Source organism: Sitophilus oryzae, unplaced genomic scaffold, assembly GCF_002938485.1.
Source record: "Sitophilus oryzae breed Bouriz unplaced genomic scaffold, Soryzae_2.0 scaffold_111_pilon_pilon, whole genome shotgun sequence".
NCBI classification, from domain to species: domain Eukaryota; kingdom Metazoa; phylum Arthropoda; class Insecta; order Coleoptera; family Curculionidae; genus Sitophilus; species Sitophilus oryzae.
In genome coordinates, this window is record NW_022145749.1 from 3,515,982 (window position 1) to 3,529,109 (window position 13,128).

Sequence of the window (13,128 nt, forward strand, 5' to 3'; positions counted from 1 at the left end):
GCATGAGAAAAAACAAAATGGCCATATTATTATATAACTTGGTAATATTTGAGGGGTAGTTTCATCTCGTTGGAATTTGACTTTCGAAAAATCCGTTTGCCAAAAATAAGCTTTTTACGTCAAGCAGTTTAAGCAGAATCGTGGTTAAGAAATTACCCAACTTTTTGGAACACCCTGTATGATTTTTTTAAAAAATTCAAAATATGTAAAAAAACCAAATAAGTTATGCTTGTCTAAGCGTTTTCCCGAAAGACTAACCGTTTTTTAAATAACAAATATTGTAATATTTGAGGGGCGTTTTCACCCTCTTCGAATTTGAGATTCGAGAAACCCCTCCTTATCGAATCTCTACACCCCACAGTCAATCCGTTTGCCAAAAATCAGCTTTAAACGTCAAGCAGTTTAAGCAGAATCGTGATTACTCAATGGTCATATTTTATGAAACACCCTGTACAAATTTATAAAAAATCTTAAAATATGTAAAACAACAAAATAAAATATACTTGTTTAAGAGTTTTTCCGAAAAACTCACCGGTTATTAAATAAAAAATATTTTAATATTTGAGGGATAGTTTCGCACCCTTAGAATTCGAGTTTCGAAAAATCCCTTCTAATCGAACCTCTACACCCTAAAGTCAATCTGTTTTCCAAAAATCAGCTTTTTACGTCAAGTGCTTTAAGCAGGATAGTGATTAATCAATGACCAGATTTTTCGAAACACCCTGTATACATTTTTTAAAATTGTTAAAATATGTAAAAAACAAAATAAAATATACGTGTTTAAGAGGTTTTTCGGAAACTTGACCGTTTTTTAAATAAAAAATATTGTAATATTTAAAGGGTGGTTTCACCCTCTTGGAACTGGAATTTCGAAAAATCCCTTCTTATCGAACCTCTACACCCTAGAATCAACCTGTATGCCAAAATTGAGCTTCTTACGTTGAGTGGTTTGGGCAGGATCGTGATTAATCAGTATGTCAGTCACTTAAGGATTTTATAATATATTAGTATAGATATTTGCAACGCTTGGTTAAAAATTATTTGTGACGTTTGAAAAAATAGCATGTTCTATTCCGAGTAAAAATGCCTTTTTGTGCCTCGCCTGCAATGTCAAACGTACAACCTCGCCACAAAAAGTGTCATTTTTACTGGTGTAATAAAACAATATACATACTATTTTCAAATAGAAACCCACCTTTTTATCTCACTAGTAAAAAAGTTTTTCAATTCGTTACTTTTTGACTATACATTTTCCAATACCTAAAATAAATCGTTTTTAAGTTATTTAAGATTTATGTTTAGAGCGTATATTTTTCTTGATTTTATGTGCCAGTAGCCTATGACTTTAAACGTCAAGTGATGTAAAACAATAGATCTGGCCACGTCATATTGTGACACTTTGTTCAAAAAGCAGTGTGTCATCGATCATCATCATAGATACAGTACGTCTGTCCGTTCTGTGGCCACGGGGTATCCGTGAGAGGGGAAACGATATTCTCTCGATGTTTTTCCTAAAAAATTACACGACGCGTCCCATCAATAAAAATTCGACAAATTTGCAAGTAGCCAATAAAATGAGTGGGCGGAGCGATTTGCGGTGACGTACTCGTCAAGTCGACGTATAAAATATATTGCTGTTTATTTAAATGTTTTTTGTCCGCATTCCTTTCATAGACACAGATCCAGCAGACGAACTGTAAATGAAACAAGTTTAGATTGGAAAGTGCCCATAAGGACAACGTAAACACTATTTGGCGCTATTCTTGCAACGGTCGCGACCCAAAACTTTTGAAAATTTCGGAGCGGTTCGGCTTTTTCCGGAATTATATCGCCAAATATTGTTTATTCAAATTTATTATTATTTTCGATTAATTTTTTAAATAAAATACAGTGTGTTGCATACCAGAAACTTTATATATATATATATATATATATATATATATATATATATATATATATATATATATATTTATATAAGAACGCATGTATGAAATACCTATGAAACATTGGAAACCGACGTTATGCCACGATCCACGATGGTTTTTGCAGTTCACAGTTCACAGCACAGCTTTTTAACTATTTAATGCCACTTTTTCACAATTATCACCGGTTGGAGTAAATAAAACTTGAATTAAACTCACAAGATAGCAATAATTACTTTGAAAATGGACGCTATAAACACTTTTCGGAATTTCTTTAATGAAAGCGGTTTAGATTTTGAAAGATTATTATGATCATATTATGATTTTTGAAGATTCTGACTTTGACAAGAGAAAATTATTTCTGTTTTTGTTTGCCGTTGTTCTTAGCGACCGCTATAGCAGCGCCAGATCGCGTATAACGGTCGCGACCCAAAATAATTTCGCGACCTAAAATTTTTACGGGCTTTCCAATCTAAACTTGTTGCATTTATCTATGATCATCATTTCCAAGCCAATTTTGCGCAACTTTTTTTTTCGATCATACCGTATATTATTAATAATATCAAGTAGTAGACATCATCAAAGAGCGAAAATACAAGAAATATTTTTATAAATAACACTTTTTAAACTCTTAAACAGCAGTATTTATAATATAGGAAATTCAAATAATTAGTTTTCTGACAGATGGAAATAAATTGTCTGATTGTTTGACACTTAATGCTAAAGGAAGCTAGATAAAATCAAGAAAAATATCCTTTTTTAAACTAAATCTTAAATAGTAAATAACTTAAAAACGATTTATTTTATGTATAGAAAAACATATAGTGTATAGTCAAAAAGTAACGAGTTGAAAAGTCTTTTCACTAGTGAAATAAAAAAGTGGGTTTCGAGTTGAAAAAAAAATAGTTATGGCAATTTTTTAATCGCTCAATTCCATGACAGCTACCGTCATTATTATAAGACATTCCAACAATTTAATTTTTGAAATATATAGCCACATGTTTTTTCTTTATGTCACAGTGGCTGTGGTAATCATTAAATTTGACTTTTAGCCAATACAAATTCTTTTGACGGGCATTTTTTTTCGTCCAAAAATTTTAAATATTTTTTCCTCAGAAACGGCTGTTAGGTATAAAGTTTTTAACAACAATATTCATAGAATTTTACAGAGAATTTAAGTATGTAAGTTGCTGTCAACTTGCGGTATTTCCGGAAGTGCCGCCATATTGAAAATATTCTTAATCGACAGATCTTGTTGTAAAACAATGATTTGCAAAAAATCTCCGATATAGATATCTGTAGCTCTCTAGAAACTTCTAATGCACGCTCTGTCTGGGACACCCTGTATACGAATAATCTCAAATAAACAGATCAAAAATCACAAAAATATAGAATATTAATATAGTTACGCGGTTTTGGGTTTAAATAAAAAATAAATGTCTTTGATTATACCAATTGCAAATTCACTATAAATTTCAATCCAATTAAAAAATAATAATAATAATTTTAAATTAAATTAAAAATAATATTATTTTAAATTTTATTATTACAATTTTTTTTTTTTTCTTAAGAAATTAATAATTTATAATCTATACATCTTAAGAAAGGTTCCGGCAATCCTTCGATAACAGGCATCTACTTTGCAGCTGAAACACCTTCGAGACGACTGAAATCACGTTGAGGTCTCCTAAATACTTTAAATGTAGAACCACCAGACGAGTTCCCCTTACATCAAGATCCACCAACGGGAGTCCGTTTGGATTGGAAAACCTGGAGAGCACCTAATAGGATTCGGACAGGCGCGGCGCGGCAGTAAAAGCCAATCTAGTGAAATGGGGTATAAATCAGAATGGGAACAGCCAGTGCGAACGCGGCGAAGAACTAACGATGGAGCATATTACCACATGCAGAAACTGCCCTTATACTTGTAGTTCTCAAGATTTATGACTGGCAAATGAAAACGCAATTAACGTAGCCCGGCATTGGGCGGAAATTATTTAATCTTAAGTTTTAAGATTTTTTTTATGTCCGGACACGAAGAAGTAAAGTTCAATTGAACGTTTGAATTGTTTATATAGGTAAAAAACTCTATCTCACCTACACTCATATGTCCCAGGCAAATTTGTGCAAATATGACTACAATGCCCATTCTTTTTACTACATTCATTTACATCTTCACAGGTCGTATCATCATCTAATAAAGTGTATCCTAAATTGCAGGCGCATTCGTATCCCCCTTCATAATTAAGGCAGTATTGATCACAATTATGCAAGTTAAGGGTTTTGTCGCACTCGTTGATGTCGATGCACTTTTTGGAATCTTCATCATAGTTAAAACCTTGTTCACAAATGCATCTAAAAAAGTCCATAATCAATACAATAATCATATGTGCATATCTAAACAAAAATTCTGATTTCAAGTATTTGTATAATAGAATAAAATATCATACAAATAATTTTGGTAAAATAAATAAATAAAATAAAGTAAATAAAGTAAATAAAGTAAATAGAGTAAATAAAGTAAATAGAGTAAATAAAGTAAATAAAGTAAATAAAGTAAATAAAGTAAATAAAGTAAATAAAGTAAATAAAGTAAATAAAGTAAATAAAGTAAATAAAGTAAATAAAGTAAATAAAGTAAATAAAGTAAATAAAGTAAATAAAGTAAATAAAGTAAATAAAATGAAATAAAGTAAAATAAAGTAAATAAAGTAGGAATTGGAGTAAATTGAGTGTAAATAAAGTAAATAAAGTAAATAAAGTAAATAAAGTAAATAAAGTAAATAAAGTAAATAAAGTAAATAAAGTAAATAAAGTAAATAAAGTAAATAAAGTAAATATATTGTCTTTGTGTTATAGAATTGTTATAGTTTATATACAGGGTGTTTCAAAAAGCATGTGCCATCTCTCGTGGGGAGATTTGTCACGTAGAAATAAGATATATTTTTCATATCAACATAGGTCCGATTCTGCTTTGTTTCGTAGCTACAGGGTGTTAAAATCTTAATAATCTTTCAATTTATTATAATTTTCTTCCAAGTACTTTTAGTGATTCGAATGAAATTTTGAGGGTAAAAGTTACTACCTATAAGTGAAAAAATACAAAAGTAGGTAGTGGGTAAAAGTTACTATAAGTAAAAAAGTTACTTAATGCTAAAAAAGTGTCGAAAAATTCATCAGGGACGTGCTTATGGGTTATCATTGAAATATTTAAAAAAAAGACATGTGCGTTACTGACTTTTTTCTTTTGATATCAAAATTGTGCACGCAATTTTATTAATCGCAATTAATAAAATTAAAATAAAAATAAAATTTTAAATATGTATTATTACTATTAATTATTATTGCTATTAGTCCAACCTACAGCAATTTCAAATAAAAAAAATGGTATTTAAGATAATTACAAAAAAAAAATAATTTTAAAAAGTTTTAACATCCTGTAACTCTAAAACTATGCATTTCTATATTCATGTTTATAGGAACTTTTTTTCATATTTTTTGATGAGGAATCGATGAGTACTTATTTAAAACTTTCGTAAGGTATTACAATTTTTTAAAGGTTGCTATAGACTTGAATCAAGGCAAATTAATAAAATTCCGTTTATCTCATCAAGGAGGCCGAAATCGACAAAATATTAAGAGACAACTTACATTATTTTGCTTACAAGAGAAAAACAGTGGCGTATATGTTTTGATAGAAAAATATTCCAGTGATAACCCATATGCACGTCACTGGTGAATATGTCGAATTTCTTTAAGCTTTAAAATATGTCGCATTTATAGTAACATTTACCCTCAAAATTTCATTCGAAACGCTAAAAGTACTTGGAATAGAATTGTAATAAATCGAAAAAATATTAAAGCTTGAACACCCTGTGGCTACGAAGCAAAGCAGAATCGGACCTATGTTGATATAAAAAATAAATCTTATTTTTACGTGAGGAATCTCCCCATGAGAGATGGCACATGTTTTTTGAAACACCCTGTATATTTTACTTGTTTCAAGCTTATTAAATGTTTATTCTATTAGTTTTGTTATAAGAAGAAAAAATGTTTTTTGATGCAAAATATATTCTTGGACTGACATCATCTTATCTTTAATATTTGAATTTTACACAATGTTTCAGTAAGCAAGAACAGTATGCTCGAAAAAAAAAACAACGTTAGCGATGGCTATGAAATGAAGATTGCTGTCATTTTATATGTAAAACTATATGGGAAGTGTCATCAATCATCCTTTCCAAGCCAAGGGGACGCCGTTTTTTTATCTGTTCCTTATTATATACATTATATTTATAAAAAAAATAATTTACTTACCGAAAACTACCTGGTGTATTTTCGCAAGTTAATGGACAAGAAGAATTATCTTTACATTCATCGATATCAATGCAATGGTGCTCACTTTTATCCAGTTCGTAACCTGATGGACAACTGCATCGATACGACCCGATAATATTTTCACATGAATGGGAGCAATAATTTTCTCCAAGACATTCGTCAATATCATTACAAGTTTTTCCATCCGACCTAAAATTAATTAATGGGGTTCAAAATAAAAAAAAAATAAAAATATTTAAAAATTTTGTTTGTCTTTGTATTGCTATTTTATTACAAGATTTTAAAAATAGTACTGTTTTATATACCTACAATAATTAAATAGTTTTATAGTTGAGAACTGAAACTTTATTCCATATTAGCTGATATTAATGACTCAACCTTGACTCAACGGTAAGCGTATTTGATCGCCAACTCATTAGTATCAAGTTTTTTAGAGACACTATTCTACGTGTCTACATCTTAGTATAGTTACTTACCCTAGTATGAATCCTGAAGAACATGTACATTGTACGACTCCATTAATTTTAGTAACATCATGGGAACATTCCATCTCAGAGCAATGAGTTGAGTTTATAAGTAATAATTTTTCGGGACAACTGCATTCAAAACTTCCTATTTAAATAAAGATTTAAACTAGCTTACCTTTGCTCTACGTAAATATACATAAAATATTATTTTTCATACCTGCAGTATTAACACATTTATGTGAACATGGATGGGCCAAACATTCATCTACATCTACGCATGTGGATTTATTTTCGTCAGTCACCTCATAACCTTTAGGGCAGGTACATTCATAACTTCCAACTAAGTTATTACAGGAGTAAGAACATGTGTTATCTCCAGTTTCACACTCGTCGATATCTATACTTGGAAAAAGTAAATTTCTTAATATACTTTCATATTCAGGGTGATCTCCTATAGTCTGTTCAACGAGAATATATGATAATGACAGATGCGTCTGTGATGTTAATTCAAAGGTAAATTGTATTTTCTGTCATGTTTTCGACGTCATCTGTAAAAATCTTCGCTAACTCTTTAGGCAGACTTCATTCGAAAGAGCTTCGTATAACATTCAGATGTTAATTCAGATTTTTTGTATAAAATATAGAGCCAATGATAGCGCACATTTCGTTTTTTTGTAGGTAAACCAGGTGTTTCAAATATATTTCTACACTGAAGATAGAAATTGGGTTATGAAGTTAATATTGAGTTATCTTGCATGTGACATAAAAATATTGTAAATGGATAAATTGTGACAGCACTGAAAACTAAACAATTATAGTATAATCAATCATTTTTAAAGACGGGATGAGACAGAGTCAAAGTGTACTTGAAGTACACTTGGATGCTGCCATATAACTGTACTTATAGTAATGCTGCGCGCGTCTAATAATAATAATTCCTACCTATACATTCTCCTTCTGTTAATCTAAATCCCTTTTTACATGTTTTTTGTTCAGTTGTGGTCTCCGTGGCAGTTGTTTTTCTTAATTCTACTTCATCATAATCTTCATCGTAGTCATCTTCGGTTTCTTCATCTTCTGTTTTATCAATTGAAGTTTCCTCGCCAATGGGATCTGATATATATTAATTAGATTTTTAAACAACAATGCATTTATTAATTAATTACCTTGTCCATCTTCTTTAGTTTCTTCAGATAAAGGTGCTTTTTTATTGGAATGACTTGTCTCTTTGTATTCTTCACCAAATTCGTCTTCTTTACTATTTTCAACTTTTAATTCGGTAGCTGGAACCAATGTTGTTGCTTTAAAATAAAAAAAAAATCTTTGATAGAATATCAAATAAGGGAAATATAGACCTATATTATTAGCCCCCGAACGATATACTGTGGATCTTGGTAGTGGATGAACTATTAGACAGACTAACTTTAGCGGAAATATACTGCATAGGGTTTGCAAACGACATAGTCACGATACATCAAGGCACTTTGTGTGATATTATCCACAGAAGGCTACGTATCACTGAGGGATGGTGCAGGATTGTCGAGCTGAGCATCAACCCAGACAAAACCGCATTGACCAGTAAGCGAACTCTGAAAAACCTCAAAAGAAACCAAAGCGATGGAAAAGAAATACTGCCAATAGAGGAATATCTGGGAATACCCTAAACAGTATACTTCTATTGAACAGGCATATTAAGAACATTACCAGCAAAACCACAAAGGCTCATTTTTGCGCTGGATATACAGGGTGGTCCGAACTGTATTTCGGAAACTTTAGTAGCATATTCTGCAGATAAAAATAAGTAAAAAAGTTCTTATAAATGTATGTCCTAAAATGCTTAGTTTCGGAGATACAGGGTGTAGAAGTTCCATTTTTATTTCGATTTTTTCCAAATAATTTCTGAAGTAACATCAATATTTGGGTGAAATTTGGTGTCTGGGAGTTTTTTAATATGAGAAATTCGATTTTGATGTCAATATGACTCCTACTTGTAGAGGGCGCCACCTACATATTTTTAACTGGTTTGAAGAGTAATAACTTTTCATCCGTACCTGTATAAAACTACTAAATAAAAAAATATACATTAACGACGTTTTTAACGTAAAAAAGATCTCTTGCTAAAAATCGCTACGAGTAATAGTTCCCGAGATATTTGAAATCGAAATTATCAATACCTGTCATCTTCTTCTTCTTCTTCGGGTGCCATGTGCTATGCCGCACGTTGGCGATCATTCGTCTGTTTTATGGCTATAAGATGACTAGGGTGCCCTCTTCGGCTCGTCGAAATATGGTTGCGGCGTCAAATATGGTTACCTGTCATCATTGACATAAATTATACAGGGTGAGTTTCCTACGATGTTCTCTATAGGTATCTCGGAAACTACTGGAGATAGAGAGTCAGTTAAATGGGGAAAGAATTGCAGTTTTGTGGGGTTATAAATATGCGCTTTTCAGGTTTTCGAAAAAGTTCATGGCTTACTAGATATTTCGAAAAAAACAAATTTTGGCTATTTTAAAAATTGTCCCTAATTCCATTATAATCTATTTTAGACAAAAAGTTTTCAGATAAAAGTTGTAGATAATCACATCCCTAATGAGACTGTGCTCTCCGATTTTTTCTAAAGCCTGTCATTTTTGACATATGACACAAACATATGTTTTTTTAAATGGAAACCATAGTTGGCCATGACTTCATAAAAGCGCCGTTTTTAAGCTTTTCAACGATATAAACTATAATATGTTTCTTTTACAAAATTACTGAGTTATAACCAATTCTTATCTTTCTTGACTAATTTCACTTAGTTAGCCATGGAAACAAGTTCAATCGTCGTTGCTCTCAGAAATGTGAAATTGTCACATCCAATCTTTGTAAATTAACATAAACAAAAATTGTAAATAAGAGTTTTTTAAATGAAGAACAGCGTGTAGAATTATTGGTTCAACTTTTCTTGGCCATACAGTTTCGAGGATACGTTGACCGGCGAACGTTACGTTTTGTAGAAAACGGTTTTCAAGACATGTTAGAAAAGTTAAATTTAGATACTCGCGCATTAATACAGTGGTTCCAACATGACTTATGTTGGAACTCTCTTACATGACTTCATTATGACGCACCAACCCCCCCCACAATGAAAGAAATGTTATTTAAAAAATTATTTATATCATAATTATGTAGACTCAGGGAGGTGGACCAATTGCATGCATGGGTCTCCTTGGTCACCTGACCTATCCATTTTAGATTTTTTTATGCGGTGTGGTTAACAACAAGGTTTACAAAAATACTTATGAATTAAGAGAGGCACTCGAAGAGGCGGAACAGGAGAAATTTAATTAAGTCGACCGGTCGTTCTGTGACAATAGCTAGAAATTCAGTTTTAAAAAGATGCATTTATGTACTCAAAATAATTGCGGATTTTTTGAACATTTTCTAAAATAACTTAAAGTGTACGTAGTGTTATTATTTTTTGAGTTTTAGTTTGTGTAATCTAAATTGTAAAGAGCCGTTTAATAACATATTTTTTCTTTTTATAAGTTATAAATCACAACAAAATTTGAACACCATTGAAAACCGTTCTCTAAAAAACGTAAGTAACTTTCACCGGTCAAAGTATCCTGTATGGCCAAGAAAAGTTGAACCAATAATCCTACACGCTTTTCTTCATTTGAAAAAGTTTTATTTGCAATTTTTGTTTATTTTAATTTACAAAGATTGGATGTGACACAATTTCAAATTTCTGAGAGCAACGACGATTGAACTTGTTTCCATGGCTAACTAAGTGAGATTAGTCAAGAAAGATAAGAATTGGCTATAACTCAGTAATTTTGTAAAAGAAACATATTATAGCTTATATTGCTGAAAAGCTTAAAAAATGGCGCTTTTTATGAAGTCATAGCCAACTATGATTTCCATTTAAAAAAACGTATGTTTGTGTCATATGTCAAAAATGACAGGTTTTATAAAAAATCGGAGAACACAAACTCATTAGGAATGTGATTATCTACAACTTTTATCTGAACACTTTTTGTCTAAAATAGATTGTAATGGAATTAGGGACAATTTTTAAAATAGCCAAAATTTGTTTTTTTCGAAATATCTAGTAAGCCATGAACTTTTTCAAAAATCTGAAAGGCGCATATTTATGACCCCACAAAACTGCAATTCTTTCCCCATTTAACCGACTCTCTATCTCCAGTAGTTTCCGAGATGCCCATAGAGAACATCGTAGGAAACTCACCCTGTATAAACATGTTGACTAAATAGTTAATAGACGGAAATCATAAATTTGAAATGTTTTTGTGCCAAACCATCATCAATCATCATTTTTTCGAAAAAAAATTTATGATTAAAAAAATAAAAATTTTCCAAATTTATCTTTTTAGTCAAATAACTATCTACACAATATGTTTATTTTTTGTCAATAATGACATGTATTGAGTATTCCCATTCTAAATATCTCGAGAAGGGTTGCTCGTAACGATTTTTACCAAGAGACAATTTTTACGTAAAAAAATACGAAAATGTATATTTTTCACTCAGCAGTTCTATACAGGTACGGACAAAAAAAGTTATTACTCTTCAAAACAGTTAAAACACATGTAGGTGGCGTCCTCTACAAATAGAAGTCATAATGACATCAAAATCAAATTTCTGCCAAAAACTATAACAGACACCAATTTTCATCCAAATATTGACGTTACTTCAGAAATTATTTGGAAAAAATCTAAATAAAAATGAAACTTCTACACCCTGTATCTCCGAAACTAAGCATTTTAGGACATACATTTATAAGAACTTTTTTACTTCTTTTTATCTGCAGAATATGCTCCCGAAGTTTCCGGAATACAATTCGGACAACCCTGTATACCATGATAGTAAGTCCCATGATTACTTATGGAGCAGTTGCTTGGTACACAAAACTGAAGCAACGTACATCAAGGCAAAACCTGTGCAAAATGTAGAGACTGACATGCATCTGCATTACAAGAGCCGTGAGAACCTGCCCAACAGCAGCAACGGAGGTCATTCTAGACCTAACACCACTGCATATTGTCATTGGTAGATATGCCAATGCGACAATGATTAGAATAGCCATTGACGGAGACAGTACTGGGAGAATTGTCAGCTCAGGAGCTTGGAATACCCCCAAAAAGGAAAATTCAACTCCTCCAACATCCAGTTGATGACTACCGACAATGTAAAATTTTGAGAAACACTTAGCTGTAGTATTGAGCAACAGAACGAATTGGTAAAGGGAAACATTTGCTAATCAGTTAAAAGACCACACTATAAAGTGGTATGCATCTGCATGCAAAGCAGGGACTTAATTAGCAAAAACTAAATGGGCACCATTACCAAACATCTATTAGGCAGAAATCTACGCTATCGAAAGATGCGTACAAATTATCTTAGATAGGAACTATCTAATAGTTACATACTTTTCGTTGTAGTTTCAGATGGCACTGTAGATATAGTTTCAGTAGTTTGATCTTTATCATCAATAATATCGACTCTTCTACCAATGGTCACCTCTGTTGTTGAAGTAAAATTATTTGTATTTTCTACTTGTTGAATATCTTCTGCCTGAATGAAAATAAGCAGAAAATGACAATTAAATATTTTGTGTTTTTATTTTAAATTTCATGAAAAATTACCGATGCTTTAGTCACCTGTGGGGAAGGTTCATGTTCTTCATTTTCATTATTTTCTTCTTCATACTCTTCTTCGTATTCTTCTTCATATTCATCATCGTAGTCTTCTTTTTGATTGCCAATTGGTCCTTCACTTTTATTGGCTTCTATTTCTTCAGGTTCAATTATTATTTTCTCTTCATTGACATCGTCTGTTTCAACAATAGTTTCCTCTTTATGAGTTTCTTCTTTTTCTGTATCTTCAAATGTTGTCGATTCTGTAGGAGTAGGTGACTGTGATGTCGTCGCGAGCTCTATAAATTGTAAAATATCAAATATCTTTGTCAGTTAATGTATTATTAACAGCTTATTACACATTACTAAATTATGTATAAACTTATTATAGTTATACAGAATCCGGCAATAGTGCGTAGCTCCTAGAATACAAATCTTGGGAATTTTGTTTAAGTGCAAACCTAAAGCAAAGTCTACAGAACTTTGCCTAAAGTATGTACTAGGATGTATATCAGGAAAATATTTTAACTTTTATAGGGTAGCTCAAAAAAGTGTGAGTGGCTCGGGATGACTTTTTTTTAATGGAATACCCTGTATATTATTGTATTTTTGGCTTCCTTTTAAATCACTTTACATAATCCTGAGATATGAGTAAATATATTTCGGTAATTTACCTAACTACAGATTGCCGGACCGGATAGATGATGTGGCATTTGTGCCACATTATTTTTTCTCTATTATTGCCACACTCTTTTTCT

At 31.4% G+C, this 13,128-nt stretch overlaps 1 protein-coding gene across 2 annotated transcripts in view; it reads right to left on the minus strand.

The window, feature by feature from the left end:
* Window positions 1-13,128, minus strand: part of LOC115884053 (fibrillin-2-like) — a 108,009-nt gene that overhangs the window by 46,862 nt on the left and 48,019 nt on the right. Inside the window, exons 7-14 of one of the 2 annotated variants that reach the window (XM_030902512.1) lie at window positions 12,380-12,669; window positions 12,164-12,308; window positions 7,894-8,010; window positions 7,670-7,840; window positions 6,945-7,124; window positions 6,737-6,872; window positions 6,240-6,449; window positions 4,020-4,277 (exon numbers count right to left, since the gene is read on the minus strand). In XM_030902512.1, coding sequence (XP_030758372.1) covers window positions 4,020-4,277; window positions 6,240-6,449; window positions 6,737-6,872; window positions 6,945-7,124; window positions 7,670-7,840; window positions 7,894-8,010; window positions 12,164-12,308; window positions 12,380-12,669 — 1,507 coding nt within the window. Of the gene's footprint in view, window positions 1-4,019; window positions 4,278-6,239; window positions 6,450-6,736; window positions 6,873-6,944; window positions 7,125-7,669; window positions 7,841-7,893; window positions 8,029-12,163; window positions 12,309-12,379; window positions 12,670-13,128 lie in introns of both variants that reach the window. The other variant, XM_030902506.1, reaches the window with a different exon arrangement.